Below are 15,265 nucleotides of genomic sequence, written 5' to 3' on the forward strand. Positions count from 1 at the left end.
CTCACTGGACATGAATTTGAGCAAACTCCAGGAGACAGCAAAAGAAAGGGGAGCATGGCATACTGCTCTCCACGGGGTCGCAAAGAGTCAGGCAAGACTGAATGACTGAACAACAACAGCGTCTCCCCCCAGAGCTTAGTAAGTTTAGCTGCTCGGAAAAACCGAGCAGAAACTCTTTTAATGGTCTTTTTCAGGCCAGTCCATTGGACATCTGAAAATCCTTACATTGTCTCTCTCCTCTGAAACTAACCTCCCATTTCTCCAAGTCCTCCCAGGAAAAAAAAAGGGGGGGGGCAGGGGGGAGGGGAACAATTTTGGACAGTGGCGATGGGGAGAATGACCATGGGGATTCTGATCTCTCCATCTCCGGGGTGCAGACCCTCTGCCCCTCCACCCTTCCCAGGAAGGCCAAAGCACAGACAGGCAGGGAGCCAGGCTGATGCTGTGAGTTTATTGAGGGAGGTTTAGAGCTTGTCTGGGGATCAGCCCCTGCTGCCTATGGTCTTCTTAATCCAGTCCAAGGAGTGGCAGACTTTGCTGTAGACACCAGGTTTCTCAGGCCGCCCACAGGGGTCTGAGCCCCACGATGTGATGCCCTGGAGAACGCCATTGCACACCAGCGGGCCCCCAGAATCTCCCTAGAAGGGGAGAATAGAAGATTTTCACCTAAGTTGCTCAACTGTTACCAGCATATCATGGGCTTCCCTGGTGACTCAGATGGTAAAGAATCTGCCCACAATGTGGGAGACCTGGGTTCAATTCCTGGGTCTGGAAGATCCCAGAAGGGGATGGCTACCCACTCCAGCATGCTTGCCCCTGGACAGAGGAGCCTGGTGGGGCTACAGCCCACGGGATCACAAAGAGTCGGACTGACTGAGCAACTAATGGAAACACACACACCAGCATTTGTACCATCTCTCTCACGTGATTGGTTCCCCGGGCGTAAGATCACTGTATCCTGGGACCAATGGTGAGAGAGAGGGGTGGGGCTTCCACGTGTGGGGATACAATGGAGCAAATCTTGATCAACGCGGGAAGAGAATGCTCTCTGGAGGGTCCAATCCAGAGAGCAGAGAGTAGCAATTGCATCGCGGAGACTGAGCGCCTCCATACTTTGGCCACCTGATGCGAAGAGCTGACTCATTGGAAAAGACCCTGATGCTGGGAAAGACTGACATCAGGAGAAGGGGATGATAGAGGATGAGATGGTTGGATGGCATCACCGACTCAATACACATGAGTTTGAGCAAACTCTGGGAGATAGTGAACGACAGGGGAGCCTGACATGCTGCCGTCCATGGGGTCGCAAAGAGTGGGACATGGCTGAGCGACTGAACAGTAACAACAACAATTCCTGGCCAATCTGCAAGAGATCATCTAGTTACAAAACACAGGAGAAAGGAGCCGGGTTCTTGTGGATATACACACACCCAAGGGGAAAAGGTGAGTATGTGGGAAGACATTATTGTCTCTAAGGAATCAGCCGGAAAAGACTAGCTTCCACAGCAACATCTAATGGAAATGATTCTATTCCTGGCCAATAGGAAAGGGAACACTGAAGCATTGTCTTCAGGGACCAATCCTTAGCAGAAGGGGTGGGGACAAATCCAAGTGGAGCTGTGAGGACTGAACTTGAAGCCAGTAGGCTAGAGAGTTCTGTATCAATGGCAAAGCCCAAGATGTGTCATCTTGAGGATGGGGAGCCCATTGAGGGAGCCCTGAAATCAACGGTGCCATCTTCTGGCCAGTTGGAAAGACAGCGTTGCTCCCCAAGGTACCAGTCATAGGAGAAGGTAGCCATGCTAGGGAACCCAGTCAGGACCTGGAGAAAAGTAGCTCACTCTACGCTCATCTAAAGTCTGCACAAACTCCAAGTGCTAACAGTAGGAAAGAGGGCAGGGAGCTTATCCCTCAAGGACTTAGCTTCTCCCTCCCTTTAATCCCCTACCCCTCCCTGCACCTTCCCCGGCTGGCAAGCATTCCCAAGGAAACAGCAAGGCCGATTCAATTATTCTGATTCCTGCACTGTGCAGCCTGCAGGGAGAGTGTGCCTCCTCTGAACTCGCTTCCCACTCTGTAGAGACAGGGGTGCTGACTCTTTGGGATCACCCCACTGCCAAGCCTCACATCTCTGCAAGGCGAGTGAGGGAAGAAGGAAGTTTCAGGACTTCCCCGGTGCCCCAGTGGATAAGAATCTGCCTGCCAATGCAGGGGACTCGGGTTTGATCCCTGGCCCGGGAAGATCCCACATGCTGCAGAGGAACTAAGCCTGGGCGCCACAACTACTGAGTTCACGCGCCTAGAGTCTGTGCTCGGCAACAAGAGAGCAATGAGAGGCTCTTGTGCCTCAGCGAAGAGGAACCCATGCCCCCCACACACACCCCATCCAGTTCGCTGCAACTGGAGAAAGCCCGAGCAAAGCCACGGAGACCCAGCACAGCCAAAAATAAGTAAATAAAAGAGGGAGTTTCCGAAGGCACTCACCTGGCACGTGTCAGCCCCACTGCTGTCGCTGGCACAGACCATGCTATCCGTGACTTGCCCTGGGTAGGCTTTCTCACACTGATCCTGAGAAATGATTTTTACTTCTGCACAGTTGAGAGTGTCAGGAAAATTCTCTGAGGGAGCAGAGGTTGTAAGTTGCCAGAGACAGCAATCCTTTCCCTCCATCCCTGTCGGGATCTAACCTCCCATCTGTACACCCATAGCTGCACAGGGCTTTCTGAGACATCTCATAGGAGGGCACGTTCTCCTCTCATCACAGGAAACAAAGCCATGGCCCCTGCTGTTTCTTTTTCTCCACCCAGAGAAGGACCTTTGGACCCTACTGTTTGTTTCTTGCCTTTCAAATGAGGGGTCGGATGACGGGGGACCTGGAAGCACCCCTCTGTGACACCTCTGAATCTTTCCAATCTTCCCATTCGCAGACCAGCAAGTCCTCCATCTCAGCTCGGTCCTACTTCTTCCAAATATCACCTCTTCCTAGAAGCCTTCCCTGATTATTCTAACTACAACACCACATCTCCATCACTCCCTTTCCTCTCACCTCCCCCCTACAATATTCCATTATAGCACTTGGCTCCACCTAATATTTCATTTTATATGTATTTGTTTATTGTCTATTCCCCCACCTAGCATGCAACTCACAAGGCTTTGCATGGTACAATACCTGGGGCATATCAGATGCTCACAAAATAAGTGCTGAAATAGATGATGGGCAGTGGAACTAGTTTTTCTTATTAACCTTTGAAAAACAGACTTCAGAGGGAAAAATTCTACCTGGTACTTCTATCTACCAGAAGCTATATGCCCAGAATCTCATTTAATCCTCACATGAGCTCTTGGAAGAAGGGAGCCATTCATTCTTTCACCCATGCATTCCTTCAACAAATGTTTGCCGAAGACATACTGTATCCCGGTCACCACCCTGAACACTAGGAACATACAATGAAGAAAACAGATATAATCTGAGTCCTCGTGGAGCTTAGAAACCCATTGGATAATTATGCCCATTTTGTAGCTGAGCAAACTGAGGTCAAGAGATGGGAAGGGACTTGCCCAGAGAAAAGGGGCAGAACCATGGTTTGAACTGACTTGCCTGATTCATGAGCAGGTAGGTTTCCACAGCAGCCCATTGTTTTCTTAGGAGTCAGACAGGCAGGGACCTGAATCCTGATTTTTGCTTTCCTAGCAAATCACTTCACCTCTGAGCTGAGCCCCAATCTCTTCATTGTGAAGCAGCGCTAAGGGCTCCCTGAACTCTGAAGCCCCAGAGGAAGGACCTCAGTGGAGTCCAGACTTGAGTCAAGAAAGAGGAGGGAGCTGGGGATCTAGACTGAGCGTCCTGGGGGAGAAAAGGCCCGTACTCCTGGGTGTGGCGGGATCTGGGGCCAGAATCTTGGGTTCAAGATGGAGGAGAGGGAGCCTATTCTCCTGGGCCACTGAGTCCCTGTATCCCAAGTCTGTTGTGAAGGTTACATAAAACTCTGAACAACAAAATAGGGCTTCCCTGGTGGTGCAGATGGTAAAGAATTTGCCTGCCAATGCAGGAATCCCAGGTTTAATCTCTGGGTCAGAAAGATCCCCTGGAGAAGGGAATGGCTACTCACTCCAGTATTCTTGCCTGGAGAATTCCACGGACACTGGAGCCTGGCGGGCTACAGTCCATGGGGTCACAAAGAGTCAGGCTCGACTAGCAACGAACACTTTGACTTTCTGTACAACAGAAAGTCTCACTCATAACTCTCTAACTTAAAGGTGGAGGAATGCATGCACTCATCCACTCTTCATTCATCCATCCATCCACTTTTCTGAGCCCTATTAAACAATCTGTTTCCTTTTCCCCTATCATGCCTATCAGTATTCTGGTCCTGAAGGTTTCTAACGTGGATCGCCCATGACTGTCAACCTCACAATCATGTTCCCTTCCTTATCTGCTCTAGAGGCTAAGTGTCGCCAATGGCTTGGGGTCCACTGGGCCAACCAGCTCCTCCTTTCCTTCCCACTACCTCGGGGGCTGGTGACAGTGCCCCAGCCTGAGATGGTGCACTTCTGGCCAACTTGAGGGCAGTGATCCGCCAGCTTGATGGGCTTCACTTTGGGCCCCAGGGGTACCCGGCCACGTAGTTGAATGAGCATCAGGTCATAGCTGTGGTCGTTGTTGCTGCTGTTGTAGCAGGGGTGCGGGATGGACTGAGCCACGGCCCTCTCTTGTTCTGACTCCTCCTTATTCTTCAGGCTGTGCTCTCCCACGCGGACTGTGTATTTCCTGTGATGATGGGGGGGGTGGTTGGGCACCCAGGCAGGAATCTGGGCTCCCAGCCCCCTCCTCTCTGAGACCCAGGTCCCCTCTTCTCTCAGACTTCCATTCTCAGAGACCCGCTCCCCAGCTCGCCCTTTCTCAAGAGGAGCCCCAGCCTGCTCTTTCTCCACCACCTCTGCTGCAGGAATCCACTCACTTTTTTTGACAGTGGGCTGCTGTAAGAACCCAGTTGTCCTCTATGAGAACACCCCCGCAGATGAGCCGGACACCCTGGAACAAGGCCGTCTGCCATGGCTGAGAGTGAGGCTTGCACTCCTTCCCTTCCAGCACCTTGCTCTCCTGTGCCCTCAAGTGTCCTGGAGGCAGGAGAGAGAAGTTTGGAGCAGGAAAACACGGTGGGTTCAAACGGATACACACACACCCCCCCTCCTCCGGCGTCTGCCACCCGGGTTGCACATGCTGCTGCACAGATGCACACGTACACTCGTGGAAGGCCATGAGTCACCAAACACGGAGTCACACACCTAAGCCTGCGTGCACCCGCCCCATAGACTCTCGTGAATATCTGCGCCCTTCAGCAGGCAGCCTCGCTGGCTTTGGTGTGCTCCTGCAATACCCAGCAGAAACTAACACATTCCTACCAGCTGCCACGTGTACCAGGCCTCCACCCTCTGGACACCCCACAGGAACTTCCACATGTTATCTCCCCACAGGCCGCCACAGGCACCCACGTAGCCACCATCACGGTGTTCCCCCAGGCTCATGTGCTCCACCGATGCCTTCTGGGCCCCCTCACCTGCCCGGGATTCCGACAGCAAGAGCAGGAGCATCCAGATCCAAACTGCAGCAGGTGAGGGACGTCCCATGGTGGGGCCTGGGAGACAAGAGGACAGGGCTGAGCGGAGGAGGAAAGAGGAGACCAAAACCCTAGTAATCTCAGGATTGGGGTGGGGAGAAGCAAGATCCTGGACCATTCTTCTGGGTCTTGCAGGAAGCAGGAGCTGAGGACCCAGAGTCTCGGGTCTGAAGAAGAATGAGATAGGGCTCCAGATTGCTGAATCTGAGTTGCTGGGAGCCCAAGGGGTTGGATTCCCACATTCCAAGGAAGGAAGCAGTCAGGGTCTGCGACTCCTGAGTCTGAAGGAAGAGCCAACTGGGAGCTGAGACTCCTAAGTCTTGGAGAGCATGCGGCTGGGGTGCTGATTGCTGGGTCTCCAAGGAGGAAGGGAGCTGAGGTTCTGGGGGAGGGGGCGGGGTTCTGATGCCCTGTGCCTGAGAACTTTGGCATCTCACCTTATAGAATTCAGGGGGCGGGGTCACCTACTGATTCGGACCCAGAGGAAGAGCTCCCAGTACTTCAGCTCTGCGTGCCTGGTACAAGATCCTGGAGCCTTTTAACTGGAACGGCCCGCCTCCCGCTCCGACTCCTCCCACCCGGAGCCGGCAGAGCACCGAGGAACTGGAACCCTGGGTACGGCTGAGGAGAGGCTGGGGGCCTAAACGGGAAATCTTGAGGGAGGAGGGGCTGGAATCTCCAACTCTTGAGGTCTGGGAGGGAAGGAGCTTAGTACTGTGACTCCTGGATCTGAATCAGAAAGGAATGGGAGCCCAGACTCCTAGAGCTGAGGGAGAAGGGGCTGGGGGCCTGGGCTCCTGGGCTCCTTGGTCTGAGGGAGGAGGGGCTGGAGGCTGAATTCTTACGGTTAATTTTTTTGGAAGGAGAGATTCGGAGACTGGGTTTTTGTGGGAGGAGGGTGCACCCGAATGGGAGTCAAGCCCGTTTTCTGGGTCCCAACTTCTGAGGGTGGAGCGCCCCGCCCGCTGGCTGCCCCCTGCGAGGTCCAGATTCCGGGAAGGCAGGTTTGGGAGGCGCTGTGACCTGGTTTCCCCTTCCCCTGGGGGCGACGGGACCGGCCCAAGCAGAGCCCAGGAGCCTTGCTGCAATAGGGCTGATGGAGCTAGACTTAGGCAGGACCTACTCCGGGCAGCCATGAAATTAAAAGACGCTTACTCCTTGGAAGGAAAGTTATGACCAACCTAGACAGCATACTAGAAAGCAGAGACATTACTTTGCCAACAAAGGTCCGTCTAGTCAAGGCTATGGTTTTTCCAGTAGTCATGTATGTGAGAGTTGGACTGTGAAGAAAGCTGAGCACCCAAGAATTGATGCTTTTGAACTGTGGTGTTGGAGAAGACTCTTGAGAGTCCTTTGGACTGCAAGGAGATCCAACCAGTCCATCCTAAAGGAGATCAGTCCTGGGTGTTCATTGGAAGGACTGATGCTGAAGCTGAAACTCCAATACTTTGGCCACCTCATGCGAAGAGTTGACTCATTGGAAAAGACCCTGCTGCTGGGACGGATTGGGGGCAGGAGGAGAAGCGGATGACAGAGGATGAGATGGCTGGGTGGCATCACTGACTCGATGGACATGAGTTTGAGTGAACTCCGGGATTTGATGATGGACAGGGAGGCCTGGCGTGCTGCGATTCATGGGGTCGCAAAGAGTCGGACACAACTAAGCAACTGAACTGAACTGAACTCCGGGCTTATGGGGAATCGCAACGCAGCGGCCGTGTTCCCTCTCTGCCGTCCATTGCCCACCCGATGCCCATCTTTTATCCTACAAAACCGGCAGAAGGAAGGCGGGACTCTGCACGTTTAATGCAAAATTGTCCCTTAGATCGGCGGGGACTGAGAGCCTCTCCCAACTTCTCTCCTCTCGGTCGGTCCCCGCCAGGATGAACACCCTGGACACGCCCAGGAAGGGGCCATGGTGCAGGATGGTGGGAGTAGGCAGAGACTGACCCACTGCTTGAGTTCCACGTGGGGGAAGGGACCCTCCAGTAAGGCGGGGTCGCTAACGAAGGAGGTGGGGCCGTAAGGGGAAATCTCATTGGACAAAGCTCTGGAGGGACACGCTATTTATTAATTAACTTATTTATTTGGGGCTGTGCTGGATTCTCCTTGCTGCCTGGGCTTTTCTCCTGTTGTGGAGCCCGGGCTCTCGGTGCCCCAGCTTCTGTAGCTGTGGCGGGTGCGGGGGGCTTAGCGGTTGTAATCCCTAGACTCCAGAGCGCAGGCGCAGTAGTTGTGGTTCCGGAACTCTGGTTAATCCCGGGCACATGGGATTCGTCTTCCCAGAGCAGGGATCGAACCCGCGTCTCCTGCATTGGCAGGCAGATTCTCTACCACTGAGCCACCAGGGAAGCACCTGAAGCTGTTTAGTAGATGTCTTTCCCGAGGTAGACCGCAGGGAACGCTATTTTATGGGGGCGGTGCCAGTTCCTGGTAACTCAGAGATGCGGCCAAGAAGGGCGGAAGTGTCTTCCCGCTCCTTTCAACTGGGGGGCAGCTATAGAGTTCACGCGGAAACCCAGGTCTGAATATCCAGAAACTGGGAACTTGAATACCCAGAAGTCGTCTCCAGGCCAGCAGAGGCCAGGGGCTTAGACCGTTGAGACTGGAGTCTTGCAAATCCACCTGCCCTGCCCCACCCTCCTCTCCCGGTCATCCAAGGCGCGAGGGCTCAGTTGTCCTCCATGGTTTCTTGAATCCAGTCCAGGTAGTGGCACACACTTGTATAGACGGCAGGGCGCCGGGGCCTGGAGCAGGGTTCCGAGCCCCCGGACACCACACCGGCCAGGGTCCCATTGCAAACCAGGGGTCCCCCAGAGTCACCCTGCATGTGGAACAAGAGCAGAGAAACTGTTACGCCGATCTACTCAGGACCTGACACAAGGCATTTGCTCCCTCCGAGGAAGCTTCCAGTTCCCTTCTCCTTCAGTACCCAGGCATCCTGGTCTCCAGTCCCTCCTCCCTCAGTCGTGTCCAACCGCTTTGTGACCCCATGGGCTGTAGCCCGCCAGGCTCCTCTGTCCATGGAATTTTCCCAGCAAGAATACTGGAGAGGGTTGCCATTTCCTCCTGCAGGGGATCTTCCCAATCCAGGGATGGAACCCACGTCTCCTGTGTCTCCTGCATTGGCAGGCAGATTCTTTACGCTGAACCACCCGGGAAGGCCATAGATGCAGGAGTAAAATCTCATGGCCCCCACCTCCCCCAAGGACCTAGCATAGTGGATCCTAACCCCTCTTCTCCCAGGACATAGAGTCCAACCCCCAGTCCCTTCCTCTTTTAGGTCCAGGAATCCTGGCAGGACTGGTCACCCCCACTGCCCTTCTCAGGACCCAGGTATCCCAGATCCTTCCATGCTCTGTTCTAGGAGGTCTGGGGCTCCAACTGCCTTCTCCACCAGGACCCTACAGCTGCTGCAGGATGCCTACCCCCGTCCTTCCCAGAGCAGTCTCACCTGGCAGGAGCCCCGGCCCCCCTCCCACAGGCCTGCACAGAGCATGCTGTCGGAGATGTGGCCTGGATACGCCCAGCGGCAGAGTCGGGGCTCCAGGATGCTGATGTTGGCACAATGCAGCGTCAGTGGGTACTCCACTGTGGGGAAAGCAGGTCCGTGAAAGGTCAGCAGCTGTTTCCATCACAACTCAGCACCGCCCCCCTCCCCCGATTTCCCGAGGCAGACCCACCGTGCCACAGCCCGAGACTCTCAAGACAGAACAAGTGAGAAAGCAACAGAATCACAGCGTGGAGGAGAAACAGATGGAGACGAAGTGGAGAGGGCCGAAGAGAGAGAAAGAAAGAAAGAAAGACGCAGAGAGCCAAGAGATAAGAGATATGTATAAAACTCACATAGAGAAAAAGAGGGACCTTGATGGGAAGATAGACCACTGAAGGGGAAAGAGAATTCTCAGAGGAGGCAATGAAGAAATAGGGAGAAACGGACTCAGAGATGGGAATTCCCTGGTGGTCCAGTTGGCTGAGACTTCACATTCCCAGGTCAGGGGGCCCAGGGTCTATCCCTGCAGGGAACTAGATCCCGCATGCTGCAGCTACTGAAGGCCACATGCTCTGGAGCCCGTGCTTCGCCTGGATCAGCCACCACAATTAGAAGCCTGAACACCATAGCTGCAGGGTAACTAACTCCCCTCTCTCTGAAACCAGAGAACGCCCACATGCAGCGACAGAAACAAATAGAATAAAAGAATTTCTTTAATAAAGAAAGAAAGAGACCAAGAGACATCCAGCGAGAAAGTAGTGAGATCAAGGGGAGGAGATATTTACAGTGAGATGGCTGTCTCTGGAGACTGAGACAAAGCCGCAGAGAGACTAGAGATGGGGAAGTGGGGTAGGGGCTGTCTAGGGAAACAGCGGTTCTTGGGGGAGAAACGCAGTGAACCAAAGAACCCACGTGTTGTCTGAAGGGCACAGCCCCCACTGAATTCTGCCGAATTCTGCCCAACAGTGGTCGTTATTTTAGAAATACGGACCCAGCATTGTCAGTTTTGAATTTTTCAAGCAAATCAAGAAACTTGGCTTTTATATCACATCGCTCAGGTTTTAACTGTTAGCAGCCACAAACTGACGTTTTTGTTTTTGTTTATTTTCACGGCCCTTTGAAAGCCAGTACTGCCGTGGGAAGCCAAATTTGACTAATGGATGTGCTGATTTCTGACTCTGAGTGACATAGACCTTATTTCAGTTCTGAGATGCACGTATTTTCACAAGTAAACATCTCTGAAATCAGGATGTGCCTTCCAGTAAATGATGTCATACAGGGATGAATGGGGACTTCCCTGGGGGTCCAGTGGTGATGAATCCATCTGCCAGTGCAGGGAACACGGGTTTGATCCCTGCTCTGGGAAGATTCCACTTGTCGTGGGGCAGCCAAGCCCATGCACTACAACTTCTGGGCTGGCTCTCTAGAGCCTGCGAGCCGCAGTCACTGAACCCACGTACCCGAGAGCCTGCGCTCCGCAACAAGAGAAGCCTGCACAGCACAGTTAGAGAGGAGCCCCAGCTCGCCACAACTAGAGAAAGCCCTGGCACAGCAAGAAAAACCAAGTGCTGCCAAAAATAAATAAGAAGGAATAAAATTTTTTTAAAAAGAAGATAAGTGAAAAAAATTGCAAACAGGCCCTTTCAGCTATAGGTACTTCTGTGTATTTTGTAAGAAAAGGATGGCTGAAACCTGTTTTTCTTTTTCTCATTCTTGGTGGGTTGTAAGATAATGGTGCATCTTATCATTCATAGCATTTAGATCTGATGAAATATATGGATGCATAGATAGATGATAGATAGAACATAGAGGTGAAAAAGCAGAGACAGAGGCAGAGAGGGGCTTCAGACCCCTGGCATGAGACATCAGGGTGTCTTCAGTGGGCAAGGCTGTACCCTTAGGACTAGACACGGCCCCCCAGCCTGAGATGAGGCACTGGGTGCCTGGGGAGACGCAGGTCTGGCTGAGGTTGAGGGGCTGCACGGCAGGGCCTAGATGTGCCTTCCGGGGCAGACGAACCAACATGATGTCATTGTTGTGGTCCTGGGCGGTGAGGTCCTGGTTGAACCCAGGGTGAGGGAAGAAGTCTGTGGCCCGGAACAGCTGCTCCGGACCCTCCCATTTCCAGAGGTGGTGCTCCCCGAGGCGGACCCACAGATACCTGTTGGACAGGTGTCAGAGGTCAAGGTGGGAGAAGGCGAGGTGTCTTCTCGGCCCTGATCCTGTTTATTCTGACCACCAGGATGGTGTGTGACTCCGCAAGCCACACACCCTCTCTGGGTCCCTGTCATCTGTCCGTGACCCACAGGGCTGTGTGACTTTAAGCAAGGCACACACCCTGTCTGGGCCCCTGCTTCCCACTCCATCCCTTTGCCTCTACCTTTGTAGCTCTCCGCCAAAGCTCACACCTCTTCCTAGCCCCATGTCAAGTAAACCACCTTCCTCTCTGCCCCACCTGGAGCCTCAGTGGTGACCTGGGTCCCCTGGAACCATGGAGGCAGGTGAGGCCTCCGCCCACCACGCAACAACAGCCCCACAACCTGCACCCACAGGTCTGGTGGCTTCTGTGGGGAGTGGCGCTGTGTGTGTATGTGGAAAGGGTGGGATATGGAAAATCCCCAAGCTAGGTTCATTTGCGGCCTCAGACTTTTCCTGTCGGCTACCTCCCTCATCTCTCAATGCACTTCTTCCTGAAATCTGGTCTCAGACCCTCTCCCTGCAGTGGCAGAACCCACTTGCTCTGCTCTGGGTTCATGCCCTGGACAGCCAGGGACCCTCAGGGTGTCTGCATGTCCATCCCCCAACCCCTGACCTCTGACATTAGGGACCAGGCTAATGATCGAGAACTCAGGCTTTGAGGAACATAAGGTGTAGTTCTGTCTTTTCTCTCTCTGTCACACTGTGGCCTTGGTTTCTGTGTCTGGGAAGTCAGTCCCAACCCCACCCCGCAGCCCCGACTTGTCCCTGCTCCTGAATCTCCTGCACCTCCGTGTTTCTGCTTCTCCCCTCTGTCTCTGGTACTGAAATGTGGCCCTTGTTTTCCTAGCCTGATGTACAGGCCTGAGCTAAAGAGGCTCCAGCATGGAGTGGTGTATGATGGGAAATTCTCACAGAGCAGCCTGGGTGGCCCCTAGGCTTCATTCTAGAGGGAAAATACCCAACAGGAGTCAAGGCTCCTTTCCCCAGATAATATAAAAAGGATTTCTGCATCAGGTAGATTCCAGAATTCTATTAGAATGCCCAGAATCTAAGATTCTAAAACTCTAAGGTTCTAATACCCTGGAAACCCACAATTTTAGAATTCTATGAGGCTCAAGCCCTAGTATCTTAAGAATTTGAGATTCTAATGTTTTCGATTTCCCTGAATCAAAAAGTCTAAGATTTTTAAATTATCTGAATTAAATCTAGGACATAAAAACCTAGGGTTCTAATATTCTGGGACAGTAAAACTAGAATTCCATCATTCTAGAAATCTAGAAACCTTTGATTTTTACAAGTGTAAGAATTTAGGTTTCAAATAGTTTGAAACTCTAGAATTCTCTTGGTTAACACGTTGGGGAGTTTAGAAATCTTGAATGATAGCATGCAGGAATAGTAAATCCACCAGATCCTAGACATGTATAAACATAAGTTTCTAGAATTCTCTTGGTTCAAGATTCTAGAATTCACAAGCCACAGTATTCTAGGACACTGTAATTCAGACTACAAGCTTCCCTACTCAATGAACCTAGCTAGCTAGAACACTTTGAATCTAAGATCCTAGGGCTGCGCTATCTGACACAGTGATTGAGTGCTTAAATGCGACTAGTCCAAACGGAGATGCAACATACTTGTAAAATGCAAGCCTGGTTTCAAAGACTTAGTATTAAAAAAAAAAAAAAGACTAAACTATGTCATTCATAAGTATTTAAAATTGATTACATGTTGAAATAACATTTTGAGATGGCAAGTTAAATATCTATTATAAAATTAATTTTACTCTTTTTTTTTTTTTTTTTTTTTTGCCTTTTTGGTGTGTCTGCTAGAAAACTTAAACTTTCCTACATGGTTAGGGTTCTATTTCCATTGGATAGTGCTGCTCCAGACTACTCAGGTTCTACCTGTCCCTGAATCTACATTTCTCCAATTCAGCAACGTCACTAATGTAATTACTTACGTACGTTAGTGTAAAATCTGGATGCAAGATTTTAGGAATGTACAGCTCTGGATTTCTCCAGGTCAGAGTCTAGGCGTCTAGGAGTCTGAGTGAGTGAAGATGATCAGTAATGTCCAACTCTGCAACCCCATGGACTGTAGCCCACCAGGCTCCTCTGTCTATGGAATTCTCCAGGCAAGAATACTGGAGTGGGTTGCCTTCCCTTCTCCAGGGGATCTTCCCAACCCAGGGATCGAACCAGGTCTCCTGCTTTGCAGGCAGATTCTTTACCGTGTGAGCCTCCAGGGAAGCTCATCTAAATGTCGAAGTTTCAAAATCTACACCCTGAGGACCAGGTTCTTTAGGATGCTAGGATTCAGAGTCAGCTCTCTGTCATTCGAGGAGTTGAACTTTGGGGAACAGAAGTGGAGGCTTGGCCCTTCCTGACCATGGCTCCCTCCCTCCTCTACAGAGGTCCCCAGCCCTCTCTCTCTTTCCTGACCTCCAGCCCCCTCTGGGTCACTCACCGTTTGCGGCAGTGGGCAGCTGTGAGCAGCCAGCGGTCACTGATGAGGGTCGCCCCGCAGAAGAGATGGGTGAGGTGGAACAGCCCAGCCTGCCAGGGCTGCGAGTTGGGGCGACATTCCTTGGCCCCGATGGCTCGGGTGTCTGCCCAGCCCTGCCCTGGGGTGGGGATGGGAGGCAGAAGGGTTATCGGAGAGCCAGGTGGGAGGGCTCGGGGAGAGACGCTGGACAGAGGGCCTAATGGAAGGGTCCCGGGGGGGCCACGGAGGGGACCATGACAGAGGGAACCTCACCTCCCAGGAGCGAAAGCAGAGCACAGAGGAATGCCAGACTCATGGCCTCTGCGGTGCCTGGATCTTCGAGCCTGTGCTCAGTGGCCCTGCTTCTTTATGGTAAGCCATGCTGTCTTCCTCCTTGGGGCCGCCCCATGATTAATCTGGGTTGGGACATGTCCCGGCAAGGAGGGGGAAGCCCAGGGGCCTTGACTGGGGGCCGTGGGGAGGCAGACCGCACCGGTAGACCCTTTGTCAGGATGAGGCAGGGGCTGGCAGCATCAGGGGTCTGGCGCAATGGGGGAGGGGCCCTGGGTGAAACTGTCCTTCTCAAGTGGGCTTTCCAGAAAGGGCAGCCCTGATTCACCCTGACTTCAGGGTGGCAGCATCTGGTTGCAGGATATTCTGTGGCCTGGAGGAGGAAGAGAGAAAGGAGGAAGGTCCCTAAGGCGGAGTCCTAGGGTGGAAGCAAGTTCATTTTTAATGAAGTTGCAGTGGGCTAGGACCAATGCACTGGGCAGGCTGGAGCGTTGCCTAGCAGGACCTCCCAAGAATCAGACTAGGAGTGGGAGAAAGAATCAGGACTCAGAGGGAAGAAGGCAAACCAGCCGGCAGGACGGGGGTGAGGTAGGGAAAGAGGGAAAAAGAAAAAAAAAAAAACAGGCAGACAAAGACACTGAAGGATGCAGGTGAGAAAAAGAAAAAGAGACAGAAACACTGTCTGACGTGGCAGAGACTACAAAGGGGCCTGCACACCCACAGAACCCTCCCTGCCACGGGGACCTGGGCCCCTTCCCACGAGGATAAAGGCCTCTCCCAGGAGGTTGAGAAATATGATCCCATCTGGGTTAACCTACTCTTGTCATAACCTACTTCCGCTTCCACATCTCTACCACCCCAAGGATCCAGGTGCCCAACCCAGCTGGTACTAAGCACTTTTCCCATTAATACCACCAGATCTTGGCTAAGTCCTGAGAACATGGTCTTGTTTCTTTTCCACCCATCTCCATCTTTCCAGTGTTCTTCATATCACCCCATGTTCTTTGCCTCTCTCCCCATCCCTCCTTCTCTCCAGATGAGCAGTCCCTTGAGGGCCAAGCCCAGATCTGACTCATCTCTGTGTTCCTCCCATCACCCTGTTCAGGAGTGGGCTCATGGGAGGCCTCAGGAGACGTTAATTGGGTGAGTGAATGTCTTTCTCCATATCCTTGTTAGTAGTGAG

At 52.6% G+C, this 15,265-nt stretch overlaps 2 protein-coding genes and 1 non-coding gene across 3 annotated transcripts; all 3 read right to left on the minus strand.

Annotated features, from left to right (window-relative positions):
- Nucleotides 1-482: 482 nt before the first annotated feature.
- Nucleotides 483-5,628, minus strand: KLK8 (kallikrein related peptidase 8). Its single transcript, XM_052656117.1, has 5 exons — nt 5,559-5,628; nt 4,959-5,118; nt 4,509-4,768; nt 2,485-2,618; nt 483-638 (listed from the first exon to the last, which is right to left on the minus strand). Exons 1-5 carry the CDS (start codon nt 5,626-5,628, stop codon nt 483-485), a joined length of 780 nt encoding a protein of 259 aa, XP_052512077.1.
- Nucleotides 5,629-7,897: 2,269 nt separating this feature from the next.
- On the minus strand, nt 7,898-7,969 carry TRNAG-GCC (transfer RNA glycine (anticodon GCC)). The gene has a single exon. It is a non-coding gene; the product is annotated as a tRNA-Gly (tRNA).
- Nucleotides 7,970-8,289: 320 nt separating this feature from the next.
- On the minus strand, nt 8,290-14,107 carry KLK9 (kallikrein related peptidase 9). The gene is made up of 5 exons (XM_052656123.1): nt 14,065-14,107; nt 13,774-13,930; nt 11,007-11,272; nt 9,073-9,209; nt 8,290-8,442 (listed from the first exon to the last, which is right to left on the minus strand). Exons 1-5 carry the CDS (start codon nt 14,105-14,107, stop codon nt 8,290-8,292), a joined length of 756 nt encoding a protein of 251 aa, XP_052512083.1.
- Nucleotides 14,108-15,265: the final 1,158 nt, after the last annotated feature.

Source organism: Budorcas taxicolor, chromosome 18 (assembly GCF_023091745.1).
Source record: "Budorcas taxicolor isolate Tak-1 chromosome 18, Takin1.1, whole genome shotgun sequence".
NCBI lineage: Eukaryota > Metazoa > Chordata > Mammalia > Artiodactyla > Bovidae > Budorcas > Budorcas taxicolor.